At 32.9% G+C, this 11,659-nt stretch overlaps 1 protein-coding gene across 1 annotated transcript; it reads left to right on the forward strand.

Annotated features, from left to right (window-relative positions):
- The first annotated feature begins 4,602 nt into the window (after positions 1-4,602).
- On the forward strand, positions 4,603-11,179 carry Rab3 (RAS oncogene family member Rab3). Its single transcript, XM_089700720.1, has 6 exons — positions 4,603-5,016; positions 6,428-6,534; positions 6,794-6,911; positions 7,222-7,340; positions 7,815-7,986; positions 8,540-11,179. Exons 2-6 carry the CDS (start codon positions 6,428-6,430, stop codon positions 8,684-8,686), a joined length of 663 nt encoding a protein of 220 aa, XP_089556846.1. The 5' UTR covers positions 4,603-5,016; the 3' UTR covers positions 8,687-11,179.
- Positions 11,180-11,659: the final 480 nt, after the last annotated feature.

Consider the following 11,659-nt stretch of genomic DNA (forward strand, 5'->3'; position numbering starts at 1 on the left):
AAATAACCGATTCGCGAGTGAGTGTAGTGACTATAAACTATACGCGGCAAACGGTAGTGTAATTAAGACATTTGGTACTAAGTTAATGACTTTAGATCTTAGTTTACGGCGACCGTATAAATGGTCATTTATTATCGCCGAGGTAACTCAACCTATATTAGGTGCAGATTTTTTAGCACATCATGGTTTGATTGTAGATTTAAGATCATGTCGATTAATTGATAGTTTAACTAAATTAAAATCAGTAGCTAGTGTTATTAAGGTGAATCAACCGTCTGTGACAACAGTTGAGGAAACTCATCAATTTCACGACTTGTTATGTAAGTACCTAGATATAACTAAGCCTTCATCGTACAGGGAAATACCTAGCCACGGTGTTTTTCACCATATTGAAACGACTGGACCTCCAGTGTTTGCCCGGGCTAGACCTTTACCTCCAGCTAGATATAAAAAAGTCAGGGAAGAATTTCGATACATGCAGGAAGCAGGTATATGCCGACCCTCTAAGAGTCCTTGGGCTAGTCCACTTCATGTGGTACCTAAGAAGAATGGCGAGTTACGTCCGTGCGGGGACTATAGAAAGCTTAATTCTATAACCAAGCCGGACCGATATCCTATACCGCGCTTATCAGATTTTACGTATTTATTAGCCGGTAAGAAAATATTTTCTAAAATCGACATAAATAGGGCTTATCATTGTATTCCTGTTGCCCCGGAAGATGTAGAGAAAACTGCAATAATAACGCCGTTTGGGTTATTCGAATTTCCGCGCATGACGTTCGGTTTGCGTAACGCTGCGCAGACGTTTCAGCGATTCATGCATCACACTGTTTTTCAGGACCTAGACGCGGACAGTAAAGATAATATTTTTTGTTATATTGATGACGTCATAATAGCTTCATCAAATGAAAGCGAACACCGTAGACATTTAGAATCATTGTTTAAGCAATTTAGCAAATATAATATAACCATTAATTTAGCGAAATGTACGTTTGGGAAAACGGAAATCGACTTTGTCGGTTATCATGTTACGTCAGATGGTATTCGCCCGCTTGATGATAAAGTAAAAGCTATTAATGAATTTCCTAGGCCCGAAAACATCGAACAATTACGACGATTTTTGGGTATGGTAAACTTTTATAGAGCGCATTTACCTAACGCAGTTTCATCACAATCGATTCTCAATAGTTTCATTCATGGCTCTAAAAAGAAAGATAAAACACCCATTGTGTGGACATCAATCGCCGAACAAGCATTTGAACAATGTAAGTCGAGCTTGTGTAATGCGATTACGTTGTCGCACCCTTTAGCCGATGCATCGCTCGCACTTATGACGGACGCATCGGATACTCATGTAGGTGCAGTTTTACAACAACGTGCAAATAATGAGTGGTTACCTTTAGGTTATTTTTCTAAGAATTTATCTAAGACTGAACGCAAGTATAGTACGTATGATAGGGAGTTATTAGCAATTTACTTAGCTATTCGTCATTTTCGGAATATGGTCGAAGGACGACAGTTAACGGTGTATACTGATCACAAACCGTTAATTTATGCATTTTCTAAAGTAAATAGCGAGAAAGAGTTACCCAGACGTACACGACACTTGATATTCATTAGTGAGTTCACTACGGATTTGAGACACGTAAGTGGGCAAGATAATATCGTTGCAGATTCGTTATCACGAGTTGCAACAATAAGTTGTCCCACAGTAATAGATTACGCGGAACTTGCTAAGGATCAACAACAGGATTCTTATATGTTGCAATTATCTAATTCGAAAGACGCTAATAATAGGTTAAAGAAAATTATGTTACCTGAAAGCGGTACATTTATTTATTGTAATTTAGATAATGATAAAATTAGACCCTATTTGACTGATAAATTTCGACGTGTTGCCTTTGATAGTGTACATAATTTATGTCATCCCGGAATAAGGACTACACGCAAATTGATTCAAAATCGGTTTTATTGGCCAAATATGAATCGTGATGTTGGCCAATGGGCTAAAACATGCATTGAATGTCAACGATCAAAGGTTAATCGACATACAATGTCAGGTTTAGGATCGTTTCCGCAGTGCGATAGGTTTGAACATATTCATGTTGATTTAATTGGACCTTTACCCACTTCACCCGAAGGTTTTAGGTATTGCCTAACCATAGTTGATAGGGGGACGCGATGGCCAGAATGTTTTCCTACGAAAGATATAACTGCTGAAACGATTTCGCGTGTAATATATGAAGGATGGATCTCTCGTTTTGGTTGTCCGAAAAAGCTAACAAGCGATCAAGGACGCCAATTCGAAAGTCAATTATTTGCTACACTAATGAAGTTATTAGGTATTAATAAGTTGCGTACGACACCTTACCACCCACAGAGTAACGGGGCGGTAGAGCGTTGGCATAGGTCGCTTAAAGCGGCATTAACGGCTCGTTTATGCAATATATCATCATCTTGGGTTACGGAATTACCAACTGTGTTGCTAGGACTTAGAACAGCAGTAAGAAGTGATACCGGCATAAGCGCAGCAGAAATAACGTACGGAACAACTTTACGATTACCAGGTGATTATTACGATAAAAAATCGAGTTTAGAAATAGATAGCAGTCTTGAGTATGTAAGTAAATTACGAGACTCTATTAGGAAATATCAGTCAGTAGCTATTAGGCAGAATGAAAGACGGAACATATTTATTCACCCCGATTTAGAAAAGTGCGATTATGTTTTTGTAAGAAACGACGCAGTACGTAAGCCTTTACAACCAACATACGACGGTCCTTATCGTGTGTTGAGTCGAGAGGAAAAGGTATTTTATATTCAAATGACTGGCAGGAAAGTTAGAATATCTGTAGACCGTCTAAAACCTGCATATTATTTGAATGAGGATAGTGATACGACATCTGGGGCAGATACTGAGGTTCCGTTACAAATTCCAAGTAGCGAATTGCCTAACACACATACCACGCGTAGTGGAAGAGCTATACGATTACCAGTACGATTTAGGTAATAGTATTGTATTTGTAATTTTTTCAACCATTTTATATTTATTAGAATTACGATGATTATAAGTATTCATAAGACTTCATAGAAATGTATAATAAATACTTAGTAATCAACACATCGTATTTAATAAATAATAGAACTTATGTAATTTTGAAACGAGTTCATTTTTTAACGTTTTAAGTATGGTATTTCAAATTTATGTTTGTGTTGAGTTTTGATTGAAATGTTTACTACTTAGAAATTTAAGTACTTTTGATTTATGGCTTTTGAGTGTTTAGTAGTAGCCTTTGTAATATTAAACGATACAAGTGTAAAGAACGTATTGAGATTTGAAATGTTGATGTTACTAAGTGTTAATTGACGTGTAAAAATTATCGCACGCCACTTAGAAGACCCAACCGAGTTTTTGTAAAAACATAAATAGTTTAACGAAATTAGGTGTTAACTTTTAACCACTTGTATACGTTATGATTGATTTATATTGTAAACATTTTTTTATACTTTATATTGTAAACATTTTGTAACCTTATATAGCGACACTTTATATATACCCCTTTGTTTATTGTTTAATTTTATTGTAAGATTTTTTTACTTGTATACCTTTTTTATTTTAAGGGGGGAATGATGTAGCGACGACAAGCCAATTTATGAGTTATCGAATTTCAAGTGTAACGCTAAGAAAGTTCACACGGTAACTCATATATAAACAGTTCGTGCGCTATGCACAGACAGTTAAGGGCTTGTCGGGAAGCGGGTTGGTCGCATTAGGTCGAATATTAATTACATACGAATATATATATGTAGTTAAAGAAATATAACCTTTGCGTAGTTATTTCATCTTTTATTACACCCGCACATAACAAGCCCCTACAATCTTTACCACATTAGTTTTGCTATTAAAGTAGATTCAATTAAGTATATTTCTGTATTCAGACAACTTATTATGACAAACTTATTTTTAATACAGTTAACTCGACATTCTGCTGCTAAAACTGGAACTTTTTAAAATTTGGTACAGTGAAAATGTAAAATGTATGAAATTGAAAAAAAAATATGACTCAAACCGCGCTCATTTGTAAAGCGAGATTTTTACAAGTATATAAAATACGTGTAATTGGAAGAGGTCCGTTATAAAATAGGTCAAGATGAGGTCAAAGCTGAGGTATGTCTCCTTCACAATATAGCACTCTTATGTGTATTTGTATTTCAACATTACAATTTTGTTACTCAATACCTTCTTGAGACGTACAAAATTATTCGAATTTTACATAACATAATTCTAACTCTATGACGAAAAATTAGAATGCATTTTTTTAGAAATCATACGAGAAGTAATTGTACGAATTGGCTCTTAATTATCCTATAAACAATGTGTATTTAACAAAAAAGAAAAGCTACTTAAAAAACCCTCATTTGACAATAAGCAAACAAAAGAGTAACCAAAAAGAATAGAGAGTATTCATTTCTATCGGATTACAAAGCAAAATCCAGTAGCTAGTAGTAAAAATGCTTGCATGAAAATTGGACGATAAGGAAAGCCTGCGCGCGCATTTCCGCCATGTTGAAATTCTATCCCACTCCCATGGCACAGTAAGAAGTAAGCAGGACGTAGGTAACAGCTGTTTCGTGCAACTAATTTTGTGAAGGGTTCACCAAAATTAAACAATTAATTAGGTAAAGAATTCCTTCGATTCTGAATCCCTTAGAACGTTTAATACAGCGAGAGCACGTACGTGTCCTCAAGTGAGTTACGAAATAAAATTCGAAAATTATCGATTTTACACGCTCAAGTTTGCTTAGTGGTACTGTTTGATATTGTGTTTGTTATATCCTTAAAGCGATACTTTGTACATATTTATTAGCTTCTGTTAAATAAAAAGAATCGATAACAGTTGGTATTTGCTTTCATTACGTGAATGTAAGAATAGAGCTAATACGACTACTGTGACATCACTGTAAGGCTCATACATAGCTGCTTTACTTCGTTTCTCCAGTGGGAATATTTGAAAGGTAAGTTTGAGTAGATTACTTGTAAATTTTAAGATATTTGTCTATCGTATTATATACAACATTGAGAACGTTTTGAAAATATGTATGCACATAATGCTAAAATAATAGTTATTGCCAGCGGCATCTATGTTGTCAATTGATAAATATTATTTACGATGTTATATAATACGTGGAACGTAATTCCATACAAATTCAGGAAGCTTAAAATCTACTCGCCTACGCTTAACCTTCATCTTATTGCTTAGTTTGATTGCACAGGCGCACTTAAGTTTTAGATAAACATCTGTTACAGAATTATAAGGAGCACGGATTAATTAAACTTTCGCTAACATTCTAAAAGGGTATTTGAGAATCAACGACACACTGATAAACGGGGTTGGGTATCAGATAAAAGTAGGTCAAATCATGATAACATTTGCGCAACGAATAAAATATTTAGCAGATAGAAGCTGGCGCATTCAAAATTGTGGAGAGGATTCGCCGACGTGGCGCCTTTCAATTCTGTTTCATATTAACATTCACACAACATGAATAACATGAAATCAGCATCTTATTTAATATAGCTGTACACGCACATTCACCACATCCTTATGATGTTTTGATGTTTCGTTCTTATTTTTTTTCGTATGAATCAAGACAGTAAATGGGTCACGCGCACATTGGGGTATTTACCACACCCTCTAAGAAAATTGAAGTAAAGTAATGACTATATTCTTCTTTTAAGGAATAAGGATTTTACCCATTAGAACATCAGTTTAAAAATCATCTATATTATCTTAAATACGGTGTCCTTCTATGGTAGAAGGATAAAAAATGTATCCTACTAAAAACTACCTATCTATTCTTCTTATTTTTTCTATTATTTATAAATTGATAACTACCTACCTTTTTCAAATTAGAATCCAAAGTTTACAATTCGTAATAAGTCATGCATTTAATAATAGAAGGAAAAATCAAATTGGACTACTTTCTATAAATATTAGAAACTGCTACAGAACAATCGAAGGAATTCTTGTAATATCTGCAGAATTCGTCTGACTCCAAAAATGATATGAACGATAATGTTATTGAGGGATATGACAAAACATTTTGTTATCGGCGAATATTTAGATGTAGCTATTACAATACAAAACTTGTACAAAGCAAAATGCTCTTTATCTCATGCACGCATATCAATTTGTTGAAGAGCATAAAACACTCAATATGTGGTCTGTATTACAACGATGTAAGGCTGTGAATGTTCATATCATTTCCATTCTGTTTTGAACACAGCGGTTGTCGTGCCTGTTGATAATGAGTTTCCAGTAAAACATGACAGACAGAAGCGACTGTTAATTAACGTTTGGAAATGAACAAGTTTCTGTAATGAAGCGACGAGTGACGTTTTTCTAATAGAGTATTAATCTCGTAGATGGCTGGCGGAGGCGACCCCAAATGGCCGAAGGAGGCGGCGGACCAAAACTTCGATTACATGTTCAAGTTACTCATCATTGGAAACAGTTCTGTTGGAAAGACTAGGTATTTTATATTATTATATATACATTTGCATACACTGTTAATATTTAAATTTGAACATATTTAAGTTTCTGACTGATGAAATTATGAAAAACTTAAAGAACACAAGTCCTCATTTTCATCTAAATGTAAGATAAAAATAAGGAATTTTTATACAAGTATATTAAGTCAAATTCCATACAATAGTCATAAATATAAAAATGTCTGTTTTACCAACAATGATGCTTTATATAGGTTATATTAAAATTTATTTCATTTTCAGTTTTCTCTTTCGCTACGCGGATGACTCTTTCACTTCAGCATTCGTGTCTACTGTAGGCATTGACTTCAAGGTCAAAACTGTCTTCCGCCACGACAAACGTGTAAAACTCCAGATATGGGTGCGTTAACCTAGTTTTTGTTTAAGTACTTCTAGTAACTAACTTAACCTATTCACTGTTTTAATTGCTTGAAAACTCTACACATTCTTAGAATGCCGTGACAAAAGCTTAGCTACTCAATTTAGACTATTATCTAACTGTATTGACGTATGCTTTGAATTGTTATGTCTGTATAGTTTAGATAGAATACGAGTTCATAATATTCATATATTATTTTACTGATTTGTTGTACACATTTCACGCTATATCTAAAATACATTAAATACAAACTTCCATCACTATTGATACATTTATCAATATTGTATTACAGGATACAGCGGGTCAGGAACGTTACCGCACAATCACGACAGCATACTACCGTGGAGCGATGGGCTTCATCCTCATGTATGATATCACCAACGAAGAGAGTTTCAACAGTGTTCAAGACTGGTAAGCATATACCAGTAAGATATAAAAAAACTACGATACTAGGAAAAGACGTAGACGACGAAAGTTCATATCAAATATTTTCCCCTTTTTTAAAGCTGTTCGAATAATGGCTTTACTAATTATCTGATTAATTCCTATTTAATATTTGCCAGTCAAATTGTCGGATTTGTAATTGATATACCAAGGAAAATCATAATATTTTTTTTTGCTAATAGGCATTAAAATTCTAAATGCATTCCACCTGGTAGTGAAAACTTGTAATCCTTATCTTATCTCTTTCCCTTACTGTTTCTGTCTTATGCGGAAAGGCCTACATACTTTTTATTTTCCATTATATAAATTTATCACAATGGTATTTAAAACTCATATCAGTTCCTCTTTATGTATTTTATTTTCCTTTTTAATCTAGACTATTCAATTATTTATCTTATAAGTAAATGTCATATAGAGATGCTAAATAAACAAAATTTTCAGGGTCACGCAGATTGAGACCTACTCCTGGGACAACGCTCAAGTGATTCTGGTGGGAAACAAGTGTGACATGGAAGAGGAACGCGTGATCAGCCAGGAGCGCGGGAGGCAGCTCGCTGAACAACTCGGTGTTCAGTTCTTCGAGACCAGCGCTAAGGAGAACATTAATGTTAAGGTAAGAGTTATAATTTCAATAGAGAAATCTGTCTAGTGCGAGTCGACTTTAGCGCATGATCGCGCATGATCGATATATTAAAATAGCGTGTGTGCCGAGCACATCAAATTGCACAGCAAATCGTCGCCTGACTACATGACGTGACGGTATTCCCATGGCGCGACCTTGGAATTTTACCTGAGGGTAAAATTCCAAGGTCGCCAAAAGAAGTTTCACTACAAAAAATATTTATTGAATCTTATAGTAATTAAGTCTGACTCCCAAACTATTTATACAGCATTCTGTATAAGGTTTTCAAAATTTCAATATATTATTGAGACAAAAATCTGAAATCATAAGTTCGGATTCGCATTTAGAATACAAGTAACTAAATATTGTCAAAATTGCATAACAAAAGTGCAAGATTTTAGCTTATTGGTCGTTGATATTTTACCTATCTATCCTACCTAATACCTTTCCATCAGCCATTTTAAGATTCACATAATATTGCCACCATTCAAAATATACACTGCTAGTGTATGTTTTCAAAGTTTATAAAAATGACTGTTTTCAGGCTGTATTCGAGAAACTAGTCGACATCATTTGCGACAAGATGTCAGAAAGTCTCGATTCAGAGCCAGCTATGGTCGCCGGCGGAGCTCGCGGACAGAAACTCACAGAGCAGCCGCAAGGAAACAGCAACCCTAACTGCAACTGTTAATGACATAAAAAATACTTATTCCTGCCTTGAAAATACTGGAATTGGCCCAAAGTATTATTTATATTTCTCTTTAAAACCAATAATTGAAACAAACCGCTGTATCGTTACAGAAATGTAGAGTTTTTATTCATTTAATTTATCCAGTATCTTCAAGGTTTATTTTTATAAAACTATTTATTTTTTATCCGTAGTTCCTAGTAATGAGTAATTCTACGTGATGAACTATTCTTTGATAATAAATTAATTTAAATCTTGCGTACTTTACGTGATTCGCGTTTAAAATGAATATGTGGAGGAGAAAGCATAGTTTGTTAAAGGTTGAGTAACAATAATGGAAAAATATGTATTAGCTTAGGTGTTAAGTAGCCTCTATATATTTCGAGCTGGAGTAGGGATCTGACTCTTCTGTAGTTGTTAATATATTATCTTTTATGATAACTGTATTCGAAGTTTTCAATGTAACGAAAGTTTGCGCAAGCTGTTAAATATATTAACCGCAATTATTGCTTTTGGTGTTTGTATTTAGTTAAAATTGGTTAATGATTGAGGTTTACAACGAGATAAATGTAAGCTAATGACGAATACTGTATTGATTTTGCTAAAAGAGAGAATCATAAGTGCATGTGCAATAGGCGAGGAAGACTTGTGGAAATCGGACCAAAGTCAAATTCATTTGCTTTTTCACTATGTAATAGGCTTTTTAGGCGCAAAATATTTTTAGAAATAATTTATAATCTATGTGTGCATTTAAATGGACTAAAGCTATGCATTCCATTATTTTAATTGCTTTATAAATAAATTCATTTCTTTATAAATTCATCCACATATTGCCTAAAAACGTTTTGCATTTTGAAAGAAAAAAGGCAAGTCATCATTCCCAAGTCCCTAGTTCATGTTTCATATAATAACTATGTGGTGTAAATATGTTCTCAGTGTATAAAAATGTAATTGTATAGTATTATATCTACGTACTAAATATGTTTGTATTCTTGTTACCTGTGCTATGTAAAGCTCTGTGAAGTAATAATATAGGCTTTATTGGATCGCAGTCGTATTATCATATAATGTGACGTAAGTATGACTTTTAAACCGCTAATTACTTACATCTCACAATTTCGGGTGTATTTTAATGTGTTTTAAGCACATTTATTATTACTATTATTAGACTTATCTGTAGAAGACATAGACAATACAATATATATCAAATTCTGTTAAATCTCTGCACATAAATTTTAGTGTAATGTTTAAGTGTAATATTAGTTCAACGTCGTATTTCATACGTATTTAATTTTAGGATACTTTTGTGTTTAGATCGTGATCAATCAATGCTTTTAGAATGTAATATAACATAGATGTTTGTACCTTTCCACACTTGTTGTTCATGTCAAAACTTTATTTCTAAAAAAATATTTCATATATTATCGGCTCTACGACTTTATTTATTTATATTTATATTTACAAGTACAGATTATATGTGACAGACTACTGAAGTATAAAGTATGTCAATTTTTATGTATTCAATTAATTTGAAACGAATGGAACATTTGTACTGTAGCATGGAAATTATTGGAAGCTTTTCTGATCGTATTAACTGCTGTTAATAAGATCTAATGAGACAAAAATATACAGGACAAAGTAAATGATCAAAAAGTACAAGGTAACATTTCAAAATAATGACATAGAAGAAAGGCCATAGTATAATATATGTATTAACGTTACCTACTGAAAATTTATAAGCATAAAAAATTAACCAGAAAATATATTTTGACATGTTATGCCTGAAATGTTCCAAAATATTGAACAAATAATAAGTATTTATATGACAATTGAAGTTGTATTTGAATCTGTTCGTAGAACATAGTTTGAATTATACTTATATTAAATATTATTTCAATCTTAATTAGTGGACAATTACTAGGATTGGAATTTGGAAAGTTGTTAATTGGAAAGTGTTGTAAGGATTCGTAGTGTGTGATTGTATGAGGGGTATATTGGCATATCGTAGTGGAGAATTTAGGAAAGGTCCTCTATTGAAAACTTATGTTATTTACGTAGAGTGGAATTATACTTCATTGGGTATTTCTTTTAGATTACCTATTTGTATGCAACTAAATTGTCTAATCAAGTACCTATAAAACTTGTCATTGGATTCAAAGTGTATGCTATAATAGATTGTTTTTATTTCCTCAAGAATACTGTCTTACAAATAATGTTTGGTAATACCTACGTTTAAAACTAATCTGTCTCATCTACAAACAGATATTGCTATATCTTATTATAAATGTTAAAATAAACATAATAATAATAGTCATATTCTTTGTTTCTTAAGTGTATAATTTTAAAAAGCTTTGGAATGGGAAGCATCAAAAAAATTAATCAATTAGATGTATTAAATAAATAAATGTTATTATATTTGTTGTGCGTTAATAAAGGAATTATTTAAAAGATACACATGTGTAAAAGGTTTATGAATAATAAACGTATACAAACTGCGTTTTATTTTCCTTTTATTCTTATACTAGCTTACAGCCCGCGGCTTCGCCCGCTTTGTCTAAAACCTAATAAATTAGGTATATACTAAAACCTTCCTCTTGAATCACTCTATCTATTAAAAAAAACTGCATCAAAATCCGTTCCGTAGTTTTAAAGATTAAAGCATACGGACATAGAGACAGAAAAAGCGACTTTGTTTTATACTATGTAGTGATGACTAAGTGTTTTTTTAATCACCGAATGTCTCAATTAAATTTTATAAACACCTTATTCACATAAGATTGTTTCAGGAAAAGAAAATATTATTTTTAGAGAAGTTTACCTACCAATAACATTTTAAAAATATTCTAATGAAAATTGCACAGAATAAATTAACATATTTAAATGAGATATCTACATATTATTATCAACAGTATTAAGAACCACCTCCTAGCCGACCCATACGCACTTTATTGATCGTTAATTTTATATCCAAAACAA

The sequence above is a fragment of the Colias philodice genome, chromosome 11, assembly GCF_061535455.1.
Source record: "Colias philodice isolate Cphi_HAF_F1 chromosome 11, ilColPhil1 Martin Lab GWU primary, whole genome shotgun sequence".
Taxonomy (NCBI): domain Eukaryota; kingdom Metazoa; phylum Arthropoda; class Insecta; order Lepidoptera; family Pieridae; genus Colias; species Colias philodice.

Excerpts from the sequence above, each read along its gene's own strand:
- Rab3 (XM_089700720.1), top strand. The coding sequence starts at position 6,428 with ATGGCTGGCGGAGGCGACCCCAAATGGCCGAAGGAGGCGGCGGACCAA. Across the intron at positions 6,912-7,221 it reads GTGTAAAACTCCAGATATGG|GATACAGCGGGTCAGGAACG; the intron begins GTGCGTTAACCT and ends ATTGTATTACAG. Across the intron at positions 7,341-7,814 it reads TTCAACAGTGTTCAAGACTG|GGTCACGCAGATTGAGACCT; the intron begins GTAAGCATATAC and ends CAAAATTTTCAG.